Raw genomic sequence first — 17,866 nt, 5'->3', positions numbered from 1 at the left:
CTGATGACCACAGTGCCCTATATATGGCTACAGCTCCGTACACCCACGAACAGCATTTTTGTACATCTTGAGGGGGCAGCGCGAAAAAACGACGACAGAAGGCAGGAACACACAGGACAGCGCGTGTTCCTGCCTTCTGTCGTCGTTTTTTCGCGCTGCCCCCTCAAGATGTTCAACCAGTACCAACTCGCCCAAATGTCGATCCTTCTACAGCATTTTTGTGCTGGATTTTCCCCAATATTGCTAAGCAATAGCCACTAGGATGACACATAAACCATACGATTTCAGAGCCGATATATTGAGGCATCGGCATATCTCACAACGACCAGACAGGTGGCGCGCGTTGAATACTGATGCGCCTGTAGGGTCGACAAGAGCTAGCAGATCGACGACAAAAATAGATGGCCGCGTATTAGCAGCGCGACTGTACAGAGAATGAAATTTACTTCATTTCAACTGAGCTAGAAGTGTGAGTTCAACAACCAGCAAAGCTAGCGGAAAGAAAATTACGTCGTGAGTGTAGCCAGCACGTGCACAAAAGTAGTGAGAAATCTGGGGCTGTGTTTTCGGACGATCACCTTCGGCGACACCTTTGCGAAGTGTGGCGTGACTAGCGCAGGGCGCATTGGCGTCTACGAGCAACAGCATCCTTAGGAATGTGTCGCGCACGCTCCTAAGCACAGTACAAGGAATGCTGCAGGCAGACGCTAATTGCGCTAAATCTCGCGAAAGAAAAATTCCGGCAGATCCAATTTCACGGTGAATGCCGATGGTAATGCAATAAGCATTGAAGCAATGTAGCGACGCACCACACTGCCACCACCGGAAGCTTCATGTATGAAAAGTGTTTGCAGCCGGGCTCCTCTCTCGCGTACACCTCTGGGCACGCTGCGCCATCCAGTGTCATCGCTGCCAAGTCCGCGCGTGGCGCGCACGAGAGTATATATTCAGACAAGATTGTTGGAATACCCAGTCACTCAAGTTTGCGTAAAAGAGGTCCGTCGAAAAGCGGCACATGCCCAGTGTCGCACAAGCAGCGACCCAAGTTGGCTCGACGCTTGGTTTCCAACACGGTTTTCTCTGCACAGCAGCCCGATGCTCATTAGTCCATCGACTACCCGGTGACCTAAGTTGACGGAAAAACGGTTAGGGAGATGGACAGATAGACACCAATAAGTGTGTGAAGAATAGAAGCAAAAGGTGCCTAAGAATGTCAATCGCCTTGAAATAATCCCCGAAAGTGATCGTCCAAGAATACCGCCATTGTAACAGGCGGAGTTCAACGGCCAGTCACATGCAACAGGGGAGCAGCGCGTCTTGGGCCGGTGTTTTACATGAGTACGCCCTTCCTCCCTCCTGCAGCCACGTTGAGACAAGAGTGACAGCAACAAGCAAACCTGAGACCGTGTAGTGATCTGGGGTCTAGGAACTTGAGCTGCAGACGCCTGATGTCTAGAGACTGGAGGCCATGGGCGCCGGCGAAGCTGTCGGTTGCCATCGAGGAGATTGGGTTGCCCGACAAGTCCAGCGTGCGGAGCAGGGGCAGAAACTGCCACAGGTGGCGGGGCATCGACTCGAGCAGATTGCGGGACACATCCAGCTCCCGGAGGCTTCTCAGGTGGCGGAATGCGTCGGAAGACAGGTTGAACAGGAAGTTCTCCGCCACATCCAGCGTCAACAACCTGGGGGGTGAAGATGGTGGTACCGTCATCACCGACGGCCTAATTAGTGGAGTGCAGGAAGATCTGCCCCGGTACTTCGCAATTACAGTTGTCTTGGATAAAATGCATATACGTACATTAACTTGAAATTTGCTGAGGTCACCGACATGCTTCACTCCTTGTCGCCTCTGAATAATGTGTTTCTTTCCATTTTATATGACCCATCGGTAGGTGGCTCTGCGTGCTTATAGTCATCTCGCTATATGCTATACCAGGCATCATGAGAAGGCACAGGTTTCTTGAATAGCTTTGAAGCAGGTAACACTTTTGGTACTGCACGGAGTCTAGTAACCGCTTCCATGTTTACATCGATTAACCGGTCGTGCGCTCCAATTCAGTAGCTACAGTGATATCGTCTCGGCTGAATGTATTCATATCAGATTTATGAACAACTTTTCACGCACAGTGGTCACGTCTCACTGCGTTCAAGTACTTCAACAATGCGACTGCATCACCTAAATTCCTGTTATGCAATTTTAACACAGTTGCACGTGTCAAAAAGCACGCGTCAAGCAGTTTGCCCTCCCCCCTCGACCTTGCGTTTCAATCTTACGTAGTTCAAAAGCGCTTAGCATCACTTAGTGTGAAGCAGCATACTCGTATTTAACGCAATGATCAATCATCGTTGTGTCGAAAGCAGATACGTGCTATTAGTACAGATATTTGCAAAGGCGTAAACGGCACCGGACCAAACTAATGATATGCAGCGCACAGTAGCCATTCGTGTGTAGTCCGGCTGCTGTTCTTATGACACACGGCCGCCTCACAGGCTTGAAGACCGCGGATGCAGCTCGCGGAAAATACCAAGGACATTTACTCTTTCCATCGTCGCCGACGTTTCGGAAGGACCGTACTGTGCACGTAAGGCTGACTCAATTTACTACGCTGCACGCATGGAAAGAAGGCCGGTGAAAAGAAAAACGCGCAATATCACTTTGCGCCACCCCGGCGCACGTCGCATCCACGTATTTACGTAGAATATGCAAAATTTCACGGCTGGATCTTGGCGTTTCATGTTTTCTAGGCAACGCTGAACGCACAAAGATTCTGTGTGTCAGGCTTGCGGGACGGCGAGGCCGCGCTTGTCATCGCGGAATGGCGGCCACCAGCATAGCAGCACCCCCTTCAACGCAAACGGGCGGCCGGTCGCTTCCTAGGCGCGGCGTTCGAATTTGCCGGCTATTGGAGAGATCGGCGCTGGTGTCGCGGGGCGGCAACTTCGGGTTAGCTCGTGTGTAAGTCAGTGACATTCACCTTTTCAAGTGGAATGGCGGAAGTCTCGCCAGGCTGCAGTTTCTCAACTTGAGGGAGTCCAGAGTCTTTAGCGGTTGGAGACAGGCTCTGTTCACAGTGAACAGCGGGTTGTGCGCCAGGTCCAAGTGCATCAGCTGGCCCAGACCGCTGAGCGAGTCTTCGTCGATGATGATTAACTGGTTCCGAGAGAGGTTGAGTGCCAAGATGCTTCGGAAACCATCGAAATGATGGGCGCCGATGCTGGAGATGCGGTTTCCAGACAGGTCAAGGACACGAAGTGTGCCTTTGATGGCTGTGAAAGAGCTGCAGTGCGTCAGGTTGTTGAAAGAGAGGTTGAGACGCTCTAGAGCCGTATTCTGGAAAGCGTCCTCTGGGATGGATGCGATCCGGTTGCGACTGAGGTCGACAACACGCAGCCTCGTCAAGTTCCCAAATGCAAATTCGTCGATGGATTCAATCCTGTTGTCGCTCAAGAGGATCACCTGCGACCACGTTGAGATCAATGTTAGGCACTGACTTTTTTCCCAAATCGTTATTATAATTAAACCACTTCAATCGGACTAATGGTAACTCTACGCCAAGTCGCCTTACTCTAATTGCATCGTATCGGGGGCGAGGGCCACTACTGGAAAGACAGGCGATGCTGTCGGCGTGACGTAGCATGAGGGATCACGTGGACGAAGCTGCCGCGCTGGCCCTCGTTTTTAATTCTATGTGCTGGCCACGTCGGAAGTAGAGAAGCGGAATAAAGAACGAGTGATTTTAAAAACGCTGTGGAAGCCTTAACCGCATACTTGACTTGAAGCGCAAAAAACGGGCACAGAAGAAAGGGAGACCAGACAGGACGAGCGTTAACTTCAAACTAAAGTTTATTCTCAGAAAACCATGCGTGGTTTTCTGAGAAGAAACTGTTGACAAAATTAAATGCTAAAATGAATTAATATGTCACCATGCTCTCACTAAAGGTACACCACACGGTGCAAATGCGTAGATCATGTATTTACCGCGCATTCATAAACAAAATAAAAAAAATGCGAGGAAGCAGGACAAGCGAACTGCACTTTTGTCCTGTAGGTTCTTGATTTTCTAGCTTTGCTCGATATATTTTTGGCATGAAGCCTTGCGACAATATGAAAATCAGACGGTTTTGCAATATACCGTGTTTTATGCGCTTTAAAAAAATAGAAAGTACTGTTTAAAGAAACGAGAGCGGAAGGTAGATTATTTAAAGGTGAGGACATTGCCCACTCGGAATCTCAATGTACAGGTAGCTAATTAAAAACTACAGGTAGCTAATAAAAAGAAAGCTTATCTTTTCAAATATTTGCTTTAACTTACGTGTTAAAGTCGTGAAGTTGAGCAGCAGTCAAACCATGTTTCCTCCAAAATGTGTTCCTGTTAACAGTTTAATAAAGCCTCCCTCGAACAGTCCAGAATTATACTACAACGCTAAATATATTGTGGTAATTTTGCGGACAGCTAATGCTCAGGCTTTCTGCTAAGCAGATGTAAATTTGACAGTTCTCGGTTTAGATTTCGTCGTTTACAGAAGTGAATAATTTAAAACCGCAAATGATGAATCATTTATGAGCTACGTGGAAGTTCGAAGTTGTCGTGAGAGTAATGTATACCATTTTATTGTGTTCTACTTAAACATCGTGTATTCTCTAGGAAATTGCTCCTTTCGCGCAAAATGCCGGTGTGGTGGTCCACGTTGCGACGTATAGACACGAAGTGACCACGCGTTGTATTTTGTGAAGAGAGAACATCTATAAAGCATTATGAGCTTTCGGGTCTGCCCAGGACCATAACTTGGCAGTGAACAACTTCCCTGGTTTTGAAGACCTCACTCGCAGAAGTTTACAGGTGGTCACCTGCGCGGTGTTTCACTTGAGCGATGGCAGGCGAATTTAGAGAAACACACCGCGTTACCCGTCATAACATGTCAACGGGGCACTGCCAGCAGACGGCGCCATCGTGTATCCTTAGGTCAAGCACTCTATTGTCAATTTTGTTATGCAGTAAACAATTCATCTTTAAACTTCGCGTTGTGCCGGCTTTTAACCCTTGCGCCATACATGAACGCTATTTGTATGGCTTCAAAGACTTAATCCACCATTCTTATTGACAGCGATTACGGAATGCAGCATCTTACAGTACAAAATGCAGGCGAGCATAACCTCCTGAATCTCACAAAGCAAGGGACTACGCATTATGTAGGCGGTACTTCACACTTCACTTTTCATCCAACAATAGCAGTTAATTTTCGTAGGAGCTTAAAACAGTTTTCTTTGCAGTTTTTTCGGGCTATTCGAAAGTGTGTGTAAGAATATTGGTCTCTTCATAGCCTACAGTGGCACCCTCCCCTTTCTCCCACCTCCACATATTGCTTGCACTTAATGGACCGGCGGAGTTTCTTACAAGAAAATCAAACAAATGATGATAAAATGTGGCAATACCTGCAGATCCGGTGACTCTTGAAAAGCGCCGAAGCTGACGTTGGAAATAACATTATGATCTGCATGGAAGGTCTGTAGAACGTCGAGTGTCTCGAAGAGACCAATGAGTCTTGAAATCTTGTTGTTGGACACATGCAAATTGAGCAAGGAAGAGCCCACGCTGGTCAGGAAAACGTCGTCAATTTCGGCCAGCTGATTGTGGCTAACATCTAAAGTATGCACGCCGTAGTCACGTGTCTCATTGGACAGCGAATCTTCGTCATCTGAGTTAGCGTGAAGAGAAACTAAGGAGTTTTGCGACAGGTTCAAGAAGAGAGCACCGCTTCTGGATCCGCAGAGGCAATCCAGGCTGAACGACGTCAGGTTGTTGTACTGCAGCAGAAGGCTCGAGAGTTTGGAGACATTGTTGAACGCACCCGCCTCTATGGTGTCGATCCTGTTTCTTGACAGAACGATATTATGAAGCCTTGGAAGGTCTTTGAAGGCGCCGCGTCTCAAGACGCGTATCCTGTTTCCCAGAAGCACGACGTTTGCGAGCCTGGACAAGTTTTTGAACGTGCCAGTGTCCAGCGAAGTGAGGGCGTTGTGAGCGAGCACTACCCTGTTGAGCCTCTGGTGAATAGGCTCTTTGAAGAAGCCTGGAGTAATGTATCCAATCCTGTTGCCTTCTAAGTCGAAGTGTACCAACGATGGCAAGCCCTGCAGGTACGAGTCGGTGAGGTTAAGCATCTGGTTGTGGTCCAGCTGGAGCCACTGGACGCGCCTCATATGGCGAATGAGCTCCAGCGGCAGGAAGCGCTGCCCCAGCGCGGAGCTGAGTTCCAAGACTTCGAGTGTGGGCCTGAGCGGCAGGAACACGTGGTGGTCTATAAAGTGGATGCCGTTGAAGGACAGCTTCAGCTCTCTGAGCCGTGGCAGGTGGACAAACGTATCCTTGGACAGGGTTCGGATGCCGTTATTGGCCAAGCTGAGTGTTGTCAGGTTTCGAGCCCACGACTCGAAGTCTTTGCCACGGAGTGTCTGTATGCGATTGTCCTGCAGACTTAGGCGGCTCAAGCGCTCGGTTGTCCGTAAGGCACTGGACGGAACGCGGTCGAACCGATTCCCAGAAAGGTCTAGGACTTCAAGCGTGGCTCTGAAGCTCTGCACGTCGGCCGGTTCGAGCGAAGTGAGCGAATTGCCGCGAAGGTAGAGCACCGAAAGCGACATGAGCGCTCGGGCTGCGTCCGGGAAGCGGCTGAACAGGTTGAAGCTCAAGTCCAGCACGACGAGCACAGACTCGAGCCCACCGAAGACGTGTTCTGCGATGCTAGCTATCCTGTTGTTGGCCAGCGAGAGCCGCTCCACGGAGACGCTGCGGAACAGGCCCACTGGAAGCTCGGTGATGAAGTTGAACTCCATGTGCAGGTCGCGCAGGTACACCGAACCTGCGACCAGACATTGCGTGCCGCTTGTACAATGCAAAGTGACACGATCAACGTACGAACACGCAGAAAATTGTTTCTAGCAGGACAAAATGACTTCGCAAGAAATTGAGCATTGTCTGCTTGTAAAGCCGCGTACACCGTACTATACTTTACAGGCTTATTACGTAGGAGATTGTTGCGTTTGGTAAGTGAGTGTGGCAAGGTTAGAAATAGCCAACCAACGCACGGCAAAGCAATCCCCATGACCGTAGTTAGGTGCTCACCATACGCTGACTACTATTGATAGTTCAGCACCTGCAAACACTTATCATTTCTACATATGGGTAGCTCTATAGGTTCAATGCCTTAGAAATTATCTGACAGAGGGCAGCGGAAACAAGTCTGATTAATACGTGACGAGCTTACGATTAATACCTTTTGTTTTTGTCTAAGTAATTAATATTATTGATGATGCAACGAGTTTGGTCGCTGATGTCGGGTTGTTTATTCTCGTTAATATTCGTCGTTATTCTGATTCTTCACATGCTCTCGTTTATTTTTCATGTTTTTCAATAGATAGCGTTACCATTAAGGTATGTATCGAATTTCCTGCTATAGATAATCAACTTGCCTAATTAATATTTTATTAGTTGTTCACATGACCGTACTTCTTTGCTGTTTTTGTATAATAACCCCATTTATGTAGTCATAGGAGGCCCCTTGGCAGTTCTTTCAGAACTCTGGGACCTCCTTCTGTAATACTATTACCAGGTAACTCCAACAAGACCGTCGCAATAAACTTGACTTGACCTGAGTGGACCCCATGTGGCATGGCCCGCGTACACATTCGCAAGGAGCTCCAATGCGTGAACGGCTGGCAGACCGAGTGCTATCACAGGTTGGTTCGAGTGCGGTGTAAGATTAACTGCTCTGTGAATGATGTCGACGCATATTCACCTACATGAAAAGAACGACTGCAAGCCACTACAGATCCGACTTGCCAACTTTTCCAACCATCCTTCTTCTACAGCTTGCGGTCCGTTGCGGAGCGACAAAAACAAACACACTTGCATTCCTCAATATTGCAGTGCGAATACACGGCCACGAGCTCCTCAAGCGGGAAACGCGAGCTCACGTACTGTCTCGGCCTCCTATGAATCATGGTAGGACGAAACACGGTGCCATCGAAACAGTGGTACCGCGCCTAAATGAGGACGTCTGGTCATTTTAAGCCTAACCCCTGCCGCACTGACCATTGAACAGTTTCTCGGGCAGGCGATCCATGAGGTTTCGGCTAAGGTCCAACTGATCCAGGTGGCGCGTGGGCAAGAACCAGGTGGCCGGCAAGGTCTTCAGCAGGTTTCCTCCGAGGAAAAGCGCGGCGAGAGAGTGCAGCTTGCGCAGCGCGTTCCGCGGCAGGTGCTCGAGCAGGTTGTGCGCTAGGCTGAGCCGTGTGAGAGACTCCGGAAATGGCGAGCCCACGACTTCGGACAGCAGGTTGCGGTCCAGCTCAAGCGTCGCCAGCTCGCTCATGTTGGAGAACAGGCCGTCACGGACGACCTGCGGGAGGCGACCAGCACATAATGGCCTAAATTTACATGGCTCAAGGCAGGGCGAAACAACTTTGCCGACACTGAACAGATTCAAGTCTCCTAAGGAAATGAAACAGGGCAGGCACAGTGATGATAACGTCGTTACGCGTCCTTTGGCTCGGCTGGTCGTTCTCGGCTGGATGACTATTTTGCAGATAACAAGGGCTTTTCCTTCCTTTCAGGGACCAAGGACCAAATCCGTGCCTAAACTGCTACTGTGCAAAACATACCACACAGATTCGAACTTGGACACGTAAGTGGTGACTAGAAAGTAACGCTGTAAAGTTAAGAACAGAAATACACAAGTCACCATTTTTTTACATATGTTACCTGATGTATGTAACCAGGACAATGGCTACATACATCACCAGGGCCTGAGCGACCACTCAACGGCTGTGACAAACGGTAGAACTCTTTCCATACAAGGGCTATATCACGATAGGAAGCTACGGGATGCCCTTTTGCGTTGAGTCGTGACGAAATTGTTTAATTCAGTTGGCCCATAATGACACGTTAATATCAGACTGTCCATACTGGTTGCTAATATTATCAGCATCGCGGTAGCAGCGCCGCTGATAGAGAATCCGCAAATAAAGACGAGGACAGCGGAAGAGAACACAAAAGCGACACGGGCGGTAACTTTCAGCTGGTTTATTCACGGCAACCCGTGGCAATATATAGACCAATAGAACATGCGTAGAACGTAGCAACAAGAACACTCAACAGCCTAGCGGGGCAACCAAATATAAATAAAATCTATCTGCGATTGAAACAGCCTAATGGAAGTGTCACTAACACAGGCTTCGCCTTTCTTTTTTATGTGATATGCCTCCATCAGTTCGCGTGCAGTCTGGTGTTGGCTCCTCCCCAGGATCTTTATCTCCTTGAAAGGAGGTAAAGGATAATGCATATGATGTAAAGCATATGATGCGAAGCCAATCGTTGAACAGTCGAACTTGGCGCCACAACTCTGCCCGGAGAATTTTGCATAGGCGCTTAATGTGAATCCGCGGCGGAACAACACACCCAAGCAGTGCACTCACTTCCAAAGGGATCAAGCCTCGCTTGATACAAAAGCCGATGAATCTTGCCCGGCAGGTAGTCGCCACGACGTAACTGATGAGTGATTCTTCATTTCAGGAAGTGAGTGTTTTGCTGGAACTACAGAATGGCATGCCGAAAAGGATTTGAAGTCTGCTAGACGTGCCTCTCATCAGTTGACGGAGTACTACTGGAACCACATGGCTGGTCATTTTCTTAGAGCATCGAACGGTACGAGGACTGGTCAGGTATAAGGAACCATGCCGCTTGTGCTGGGAAACGCAAACATCTCCGAAGACGTGACCGCCCTGCTTGGTAAAGGTCCGAAGTACAGCGTCGAGCATCAAGTTCCTGCACATGAACTGGCTGCTCTGAAGCGGCGGGTGGCGAAGAAGGCTCCGCAGGATCACCATGACAGGTGCCTGTTGGAAGGTGTTGCCTGTCTTAGCAGGAGTGTCTCGAAACCGACTTCCAATCGAACAGTATCCGCCATACATAGGACTTTGACCTTTTGTAAAGAAAACCAGCTTGTAATTTTAGAAGCAGTCAAGGAGGGGGGAGTTGTGCTCCCGAAGGGTATGTATGGTGTCAAAGCCTCTGAGGCACTGTAGAAAAATTTTGAACCTATTAGAAAAAAGCCGGGTTGTAGGAATGTGCAAGTCCTTTAATCTCGATAGACTAGTTAGGGATATCAGACTGGATGGCGAACAGCGCTAGCGGCATGGCTCTTAATCGTTTCCACTCAGTGATGCAGGCCTTTATCGCCGGGCTCTTCGTTCGGCTAACAGCTGATTACCATGCTACACCAATAGCTCCTTCACAACCAACATGCGTGCAAATGCTGATCCCCGACATCGACAAGTGGCACCTTTTCTGGATGCACCCTTACCTGGCGGGCTCGTTCACCCGAGTTTTGCCACATCGTCAACGTCTTCAGTAGAAGCCGATGATATAAATACGTCACTTGCACCAGTCAACTTCCGTGGGCACGCGAACAGTAATACCAGCATGGCTCTTAATCATTTCTCCTTCGTGATGCAGGTTGGTGCACAATTATCATTACACGCTAAGCGATCTAATTCCCTGTGTCTGCTACTGTTCCCGTGCCCACGGGTATTGCGCGAGAAGTTATGTGAATGCTTCTCTATGACTTTTATACTATCATGTTCGGGTGACATCGAAACTAACCCCGGTCCTCATACTCGTTGCGAATCCCTTTTAGAGCTCGATTCCCTCTCTAATGACCCGTTGAACAAATGAAGGTTCCCTTTGACTTTATTAAAGATGTGCATAACCGCTCACTTCGAAATAGCACTTTAGAAGCTGAATGTTCTGCAGATATTAAAACGGTTAAGTACGGACAGAAAAGCTTAGACGCTAAAATTAGTGGAATGAACAAAAGACTAGAAGTGCTTGAAGAAAGAACAAGAACACCAGACCGGTAGAAGGAACAACTCGTAACAATGTAAAAATCACTCGGTTCTTGAATGCTTTATTCCTTTATCTCGGTTCTTGAGTGCTTTTCTTCCAATCTCATCGAGCGAGCACACCTAATTAATATAACAACGAGCTGAAGGAAGTTCTGTTTCATCCACCTCATTATATATCTTCAAGGACCGATCATCGCTTCAAGGTGGGTCTACGTTCTTGTTGCACAAAATTGTGTACTGACTCTTTTGTTCCTAGAACAAGTGTCGCATGGAACCACCTTCCCTCTACAATCGCCAGCATAGCTGATGACCACACGTTCAAGACCGCTTTACAAGACGCCTTGTAATATTTTTGTTTGTTGTTGTTTGCTGCACGCCTTGCCATTTTCCCCCACTCCTTTCTGTAGTGCCATTGGGCCCTGAAAGTATCTTAAATAAAGAAATAACTAAATTGGTCATTTCGCACCAAATAAGTGTCGGCCAATAATTATAAAGTTCAGTTGTTTCAAAACCAAAGAAAGGCTTTTTTCGATGCGGAACCTGTGTAAACAAAAAGGCATGGCTATAAGCGAAGACTTTTCGCTTGCTACACGCATCGCTAGAAGGAAGCTTTTCGACTTTGGTAAAAGCCAGCCTTCTTCTACTGAGCCTTTCAAGCTTCGCCACGACAAGTTGTACCTGAATGGAAGGTGCTATTTTTTTAACGCTACTACTGCCTCCGTTCAAGAATTCGTGACACATCACGACAACACAATCAACGCCGAGAATCATTCACCACATACGACACGTGCATCATCGTAGCAAACGCGTGGGGTAGTGGCTGTCTACCGTCATCACGTCCTGCGACATCAGTGCTGTTTACCAACGTTCGCAGCATTCTTAACAAATACGGCCCTTTATCATCAGCAATAGACTCATGCGACGCCCAAATCGTTGCCTTAACCGAAACATGGTTGCCATTTCATGTCAATGACACCGAACTTTTTCATTGTGCACAGAACTACATTTTATACCGTTGCGATCGCACAGAAGAGGCGGTGTTTTCTGGGCCGTATCAAAAGACATACCTTCATCTCCCATCAGCGTTATCGGGGCCCTGGAAACTGTCTCGGCTTCCATTACCCTTGGTCATCAAACCATATTAATAGGTGTGTTCTACCACCCACCCTCTACGTCATGTTTATTTGCCAATTATTTCCATGACACTATTTATAAAGTACGCAATCGCTTTCCTTCGTCGCCCGTAGTAGTCCTCGGGGACTTCAACTTTTCAAACATTACGCGTAACAATGACCAACCCTCGCTGTCGCCTTCTTCCCAACAAGCTAAGCAGTTTTTAGACGCATCTTCCGATTTTTCGCTTTCACAACTCGCTACCGATCCTACGGAATCCTATGCCAATGTAGCAAATGCACTTGACTTAATTCTAACCTCTCACACTGACCTGATATCTTCAATCACACATTTAGCTGGCATAAGCGATCATTGTCTTCTTCATTTCACTTTCAACTCAACTAGTCCCAAAGCCATTTAACAACGGAATGTTATAGAAGATTACAAAAAGGCCGACTTTGACGCAATTGACAGAGAATTAACCTCACTTCTACACGACTTCCTCCCTCATTTTGGCAACCGTTCAGTCCAAACTAAATGGAACTTGTTCGTTGCTAAATTAAACGAACTAACCAACACGCATATCCCGACTCGCAAAATTGTTCTAAATCCACAAGCGCCCTGGTATGGTTCCCATATCAAGCGACTTGCCAACTGAAAAAAAAAAAAAACGTTTTTTTCGCTGGGTAAAAGCTCACCTACCGAATCGAGGTGGGCTACTTACAAATTAGCGTTTGATACTTACATAATTGCATTAAAAGTTGCTAAGCATAAATTTTTATCTACCACTGTTCCGTCAATGATCAAAAATAACTTTAAAAGTTTTTGGAGAATATCAATCCCCCTAGTGACCAGCTCGCCTTGGACAACCCCCTTCGGTGTCCCGTCTTCCACACGAGCAATGTGCTACTCTCTTAAACGATACCTACGTCAAAAATGTTTCCACCAAGTGTAAAAGTGTTATACTTGCCACACATAAATATGACTATATACAAATGCCTCCAATTATTGTTGAAACATCTGGTGCCCTAAAACTAATTAATTCTCTCGATATGAACTTATCTCCCTGCTATGACGTAAATGACACAAAATTCTTAAAAAGTACTAATGCTGTTAGTTCACTTATTCTTACAAAGCTTTTTCAGCAGTCCCTAGATACGTCCACACTACCTAAAGAATGGACGATCGGGAACGTTATTCCCCTACATAAGTCAGGTAACGAAAATTCAGCAAATAACTACCGTCCCATTTCATTGACTATTACCTGTTATAAACTACTTGAACATATAATTTTTCTAACCTTGTTAAGTTCCTCGAGTATAACTCATTTTTCACCCTAGCTCAGCACGGCTTTCGCAAAACTTTCTCTTGTGAAACACAACTGGGTTCATTCACTCACGAGCTACATCAAATTTTGGATCGTTCTTCTTTTGCCGACTGTATTTTCTTAGCTTTATCTAAAGCGCTTGACAAGGTTTGCCACAGACTTCTCCTGTACAAATTAAATAAGCTAAATCTAGATCCTAATCCTCGCAAGTGGATTAAGCTCTTTCTAACAAACCGCACTCACTTCGTTACTGTTAATGGTTTTAGTTATTCTTTCAGCGATGTACATTCTGGGGTACCCCAAGGTTCAGTCCTGGGCCTTCTCCTTTTTTTCATCTATATTAACGATCTTTCTGCTACATTGTCTTCTAAAGTACACTTGTTCGCTCATGACTGTGCTCATTTTCGTTAAATAACGAATGAAACCGACGTTAACAGTTTGCAACTGGACCTTGACGCAATATCTAATTCGTGTAACTCGTGGTTAATGGAAATAAACATTAATAAATGTCAAGTACTACATGTATCCCGTGTTTTTCGCCAACATGCCACTCAGCATTTAAACAGCGTTCCTTTAGAAACAGTTAACCTTTACAAGTACTCTGGTGTTCATGTAACTACAAACCTGTTATGGTCAATTCACTCCGAATACGTTATTAACAACGCCAACCGTATGTTCGGCTATTTGCACCCTAACATCGATAGCTCACCTTCTAACCTAAAACACCTACTCTATAAAACTCTAATACGCCGTAAATTAGAATGCGCTACTTCTGTATGGAATCATGGCCAAGATAACCTAAAAACGGCTTTAGAACTTGTCCAAAATAACTCAGTTCTATTTATCTTTTCTAATTATAATAGAACTGTGAGTATTTATTTTATAAAAAATAATCTTAGTCTTCCTTTGCTGTCTGTTCGACGTAAAATTGCACGTATAGCACTCTTTCATAGGATTTATCATCGTCATACACTGCACACGCAATTCTTTACACGACCCTATTATGTATCACAGCGTGTTGATCACTGTCATCAAGTTCCGACCTACCTATGCCACACAAAGCATTTTTCTGTCCTTTATCACTCGCACATTTATAGATTGTAACCACCTTCCTGCTGATATCGTAAATACTACTGATAACAGCCTTGTTCTTGAAAGTTTAGCTAACATTGTATAAAAAGAAACCTCTTGTATTCTAGCATTGTTTTCATATTAATCGCTGCGTTTTGTTTACTTTCTATGTACCACATTTTCTTTTGTACCACTCCCTTCTATAATGCCTCTGGTACTGAAGGTATGATAAATAAATAAATAAATAAATAAATAAATAAATAAATAAATAAATAAGGAAATAGCGCTTCGGGCGCTGCGCTAAGTGTTTTCCTCACTGCGAAGACACAGCCCGGCATTTGATCGATTCAGGACAATCGTTAGCGAGCGTGGAACGTGGCCGGTTCAAGTTAGCCGCTTCATTTTAAACAGTATGAAGACAGGGCCTGGTAATATCCGACCCCTGTGTTACAAAAAGCTCTGACGTGGTTGTTGATTTTCTAAGGGTTAACCAGGACATAGGTCCGGCTTTTTCGGTAGCTGTAGATCTTTTCTACTCCGTTCCTCATAAAGATTTCTTTTTTTGCTGTGAAGATGTGTATTGAAGAAAATGGCACTATTCCTTTACAGAACGCAGCTGGCATCTCGGTGGAAGATTTTTTAACGCTTTTAGAAACCTATCTCAATAGATAGGATAGATGAATATAACTTTTATGAGTTTTGACGAACACTTCTTTCTGCAGAAACGTGGAATCTGCATCGACTACTGCATTGCGCCGCTTTTGTGTAACGTTTCTTTAGCTACCACAGACAAAGCGCTTGATGAGGCGTTTGAGGGTGCGTCTTAAAACATATTAAAAGTTGTTAGTTATATGGATGACTTTTTAATTGTTTTTAACGGGCAACGCAGTTTAACTACTTGTGACACCATTCTAGTCATTTTTAGACAACTCGGTAAAGGGCTTTCTTTTACTCACGAACTTCCACTCGAAAATTCCCTGCGTTTTTAAGCTTTAAGCATTTCCTTTGCTAAATGCCACGCGTGCTGGCAGTACTTCCCTCGTGCACAGAAGGGTTTGGTGCATGTGACTCCTCCTGGACAAAGGTTGTCAAACGAGGAGTAGCAATGCTCTGCTTACAATCGGCTCTCCGCAAGTCGTATGTGCACAGGATGCAGCTTGCTTTCGACAGTCAGATTTCCCCTCTTAAGACGGCAGGGTTCCCTGATTCGATGGTAACGCCAGTGGGGGAAACCCTCCTGTAGAAGGTAAAATGATCTAGGAGCAAAGCAAGGGTGAGGACGACTACTATGGTCGTAAGACCTGAAGTAGTACCGCATATTCACAGGGTCACTCACAACCTAAGGAAGGTGGCAGGCAGGTATGGAGTACCCCTTGTCTTTTCAGCCCCTTTTAAGCTGGCGCGGCTCTGCCGTCGCACCTCCCATGATCCTAAAGGAAGGCAAGACTGTGGCAAGGCGCATTCCAAGCCGTATGCAAAATGCAATGTCGGAGTTTTGTACGAAATCCCCCTGGCGTGTGGCAAGTCCTACATGGGGCAGACGTACCTGATTGATCGAGCCACGGAACATGAACATAAGTTCACGAAAGATGAATTGGCGCACTTGCCTGGCGCACTGCAATGCCTGTCCCTGTGAACCACTTTTCAAGGAGGTAAAGATTCTGGCGAGAAGCCAGGACCCCTTTTCAAGGAGATAAAGATTCTGGCGAGAAGCCAGGACCACTGCACGCGAACTGACGGAGGCATATCACATAAAAAAAAACGCCAATACTGTGTTAGTGACTCTTCCATTAGGTTGTTTCAATCGGATATAGATTTCTTTTTTGATAATTGGTTGCCCCGCTAGGGTGATGAGTGTTCTTGTTGCTGCGTTCTGCGCATGTTCAATTTGTCTATATGTTGCCACGGGTTGCCGCGAATAAACCAGTTGAAAGTTAAATCCCGTGTCGTCTTTGTGTTCTCTTCAGCTGTGCCCGTGTTTATTTGTGGTCAATATGATGCGCAGTAAACATCAACTAGGCCAAACTGAAGTTCTCCAGATGGAGAAACCGGCATGTACTGTATCGCGAGCCAGCGCGTGGGAAGCTGGGAGCGTAGCACCGCGTCATTCGCTAGGACTTTAAAAATCTGTTTAATATATTTTGTCTCTGCCATTCGATCCTTGTCCAGTCGATGCCACTTAGTGGATATGCGCCACTGTATCGAGGTCATCGTCATCGCCATCAAGACCACAACCACCAACACTTAGTGTCACAACCGAGCGAGTGGTACATCGTACTTCCTTACCTGCCCGTCGTCACGGAATATGCATGCTCAACTAAATTGCAGACGGGCAATATCTTGATAGCCGTCTCGGTATCAATAGACACGGTATCAATCAATCAATCAATCAATCAATCAATCAATCAATCAATCAATCAATCAATCATTTAGGGAATTTGCCGTCGGCACCTTGAGACTGTTTCCCCCGAGGAACAAGCTCCTGAGGCGGACCGTGCGCGACAGCTCGTCCCAGTCGGCGCGGCGCAGGTCGTCGATGCGGTTGGACTGCAGGCTGAGCCACTGCAGATGGCGCAGCTGGCGCAGGGCGGGCAGCGGCGCCTGCGCGAGCGCGTTGTGGCTCAGGTCCAGGGAGACGAGGTTGTCCTCGGCGCCGCAAAACGCGCACGGCAGGATGCGGCTCAGCGAGTTGTGCATCAGCCGCAGCGTGGACAGCCGGGTGCCGGCCAGCGAGTCGTTCTGCAGCTCCTCGAGGCCCGAGCGGACCAGCGTCACCTGCGTGCGCGTCGAGCGACTCTCGTGTGTGGGCCGTGGGCGCGATCCGGCGTTACCAGAATTCAAATGTTTTGCAGTATGCGTGGTGCCATTTAAAACACGAAAAATAGAAAGTGGGCAGGAGCTGGAGTTCATAGCAATTAGAGCAAGTGTTGTAACCTTTTTTTATCGATGTTCGTGCAGAGTTTGTTGCTATTACTTTGTGCTCTAGGTATGTTGTTCTTTAGTCGTCTATTCAAAATCCTAAGTTTTTCTTGTGCTTTCAGAATGTGTCAGTGCTTCCAATGTCGTTATATTTCGCGTCTTCATTTTTATTATCTCCTTGTTTACAAACGAGGTTAAGAATGTGCATTTGTTGTGTCTTTCTTCCATACCCCAAGTTTGTGTTAGAACCGCGTGAAAACTATTTATCCGCGATTATTCCCACCATACTAAAATACCGCAAGTGCTGCAGGGTTGACAAATAAAATTAGCAAATAATAATTCGTATATTTGAATAAGGAACTAGGAATGGCCTGCAAGCTTTAGTATCCTGTTAAAAAGGAAGCTTTGCCTCCGGAGCTCTTCTGTTATGCATGGGAACGCAGAAATTGCTGTGTCACCCGCAGCACAAGCCCAGTCCACTAACCGGCTTAGTGCAAGGTTACCGGTTCGATTCCTGACATCCGGATGAGGCC

At 46.6% G+C, this 17,866-nt stretch overlaps 1 protein-coding gene across 1 annotated transcript in view; it reads right to left on the bottom strand.

Annotated features, from left to right (window-relative positions):
* The window catches only part of LOC142589524 (uncharacterized), a 179,697-nt gene that overhangs the window by 12,118 nt on the left and 149,713 nt on the right, over positions 1 to 17,866 (bottom strand). The window contains exons 4-8 of the mRNA XM_075700928.1: positions 16,866 to 17,189; positions 8,094 to 8,400; positions 5,435 to 6,861; positions 2,976 to 3,457; positions 1,398 to 1,682 (exon numbers count right to left, since the gene is read on the bottom strand). Of these exons, the coding sequence (XP_075557043.1) occupies positions 1,398 to 1,682; positions 2,976 to 3,457; positions 5,435 to 6,861; positions 8,094 to 8,400; positions 16,866 to 17,189 (2,825 nt within the window). The remainder of the gene's footprint in view (positions 1 to 1,397; positions 1,683 to 2,975; positions 3,458 to 5,434; positions 6,862 to 8,093; positions 8,401 to 16,865; positions 17,190 to 17,866) is intronic.

Source organism: Dermacentor variabilis, chromosome 8 (assembly GCF_050947875.1).
Source record: "Dermacentor variabilis isolate Ectoservices chromosome 8, ASM5094787v1, whole genome shotgun sequence".
NCBI classification, from domain to species: domain Eukaryota; kingdom Metazoa; phylum Arthropoda; class Arachnida; order Ixodida; family Ixodidae; genus Dermacentor; species Dermacentor variabilis.
Note: the sequence above shows the minus strand (reverse complement) of the source record. Positions and strands in the feature narration are given on the sequence as shown.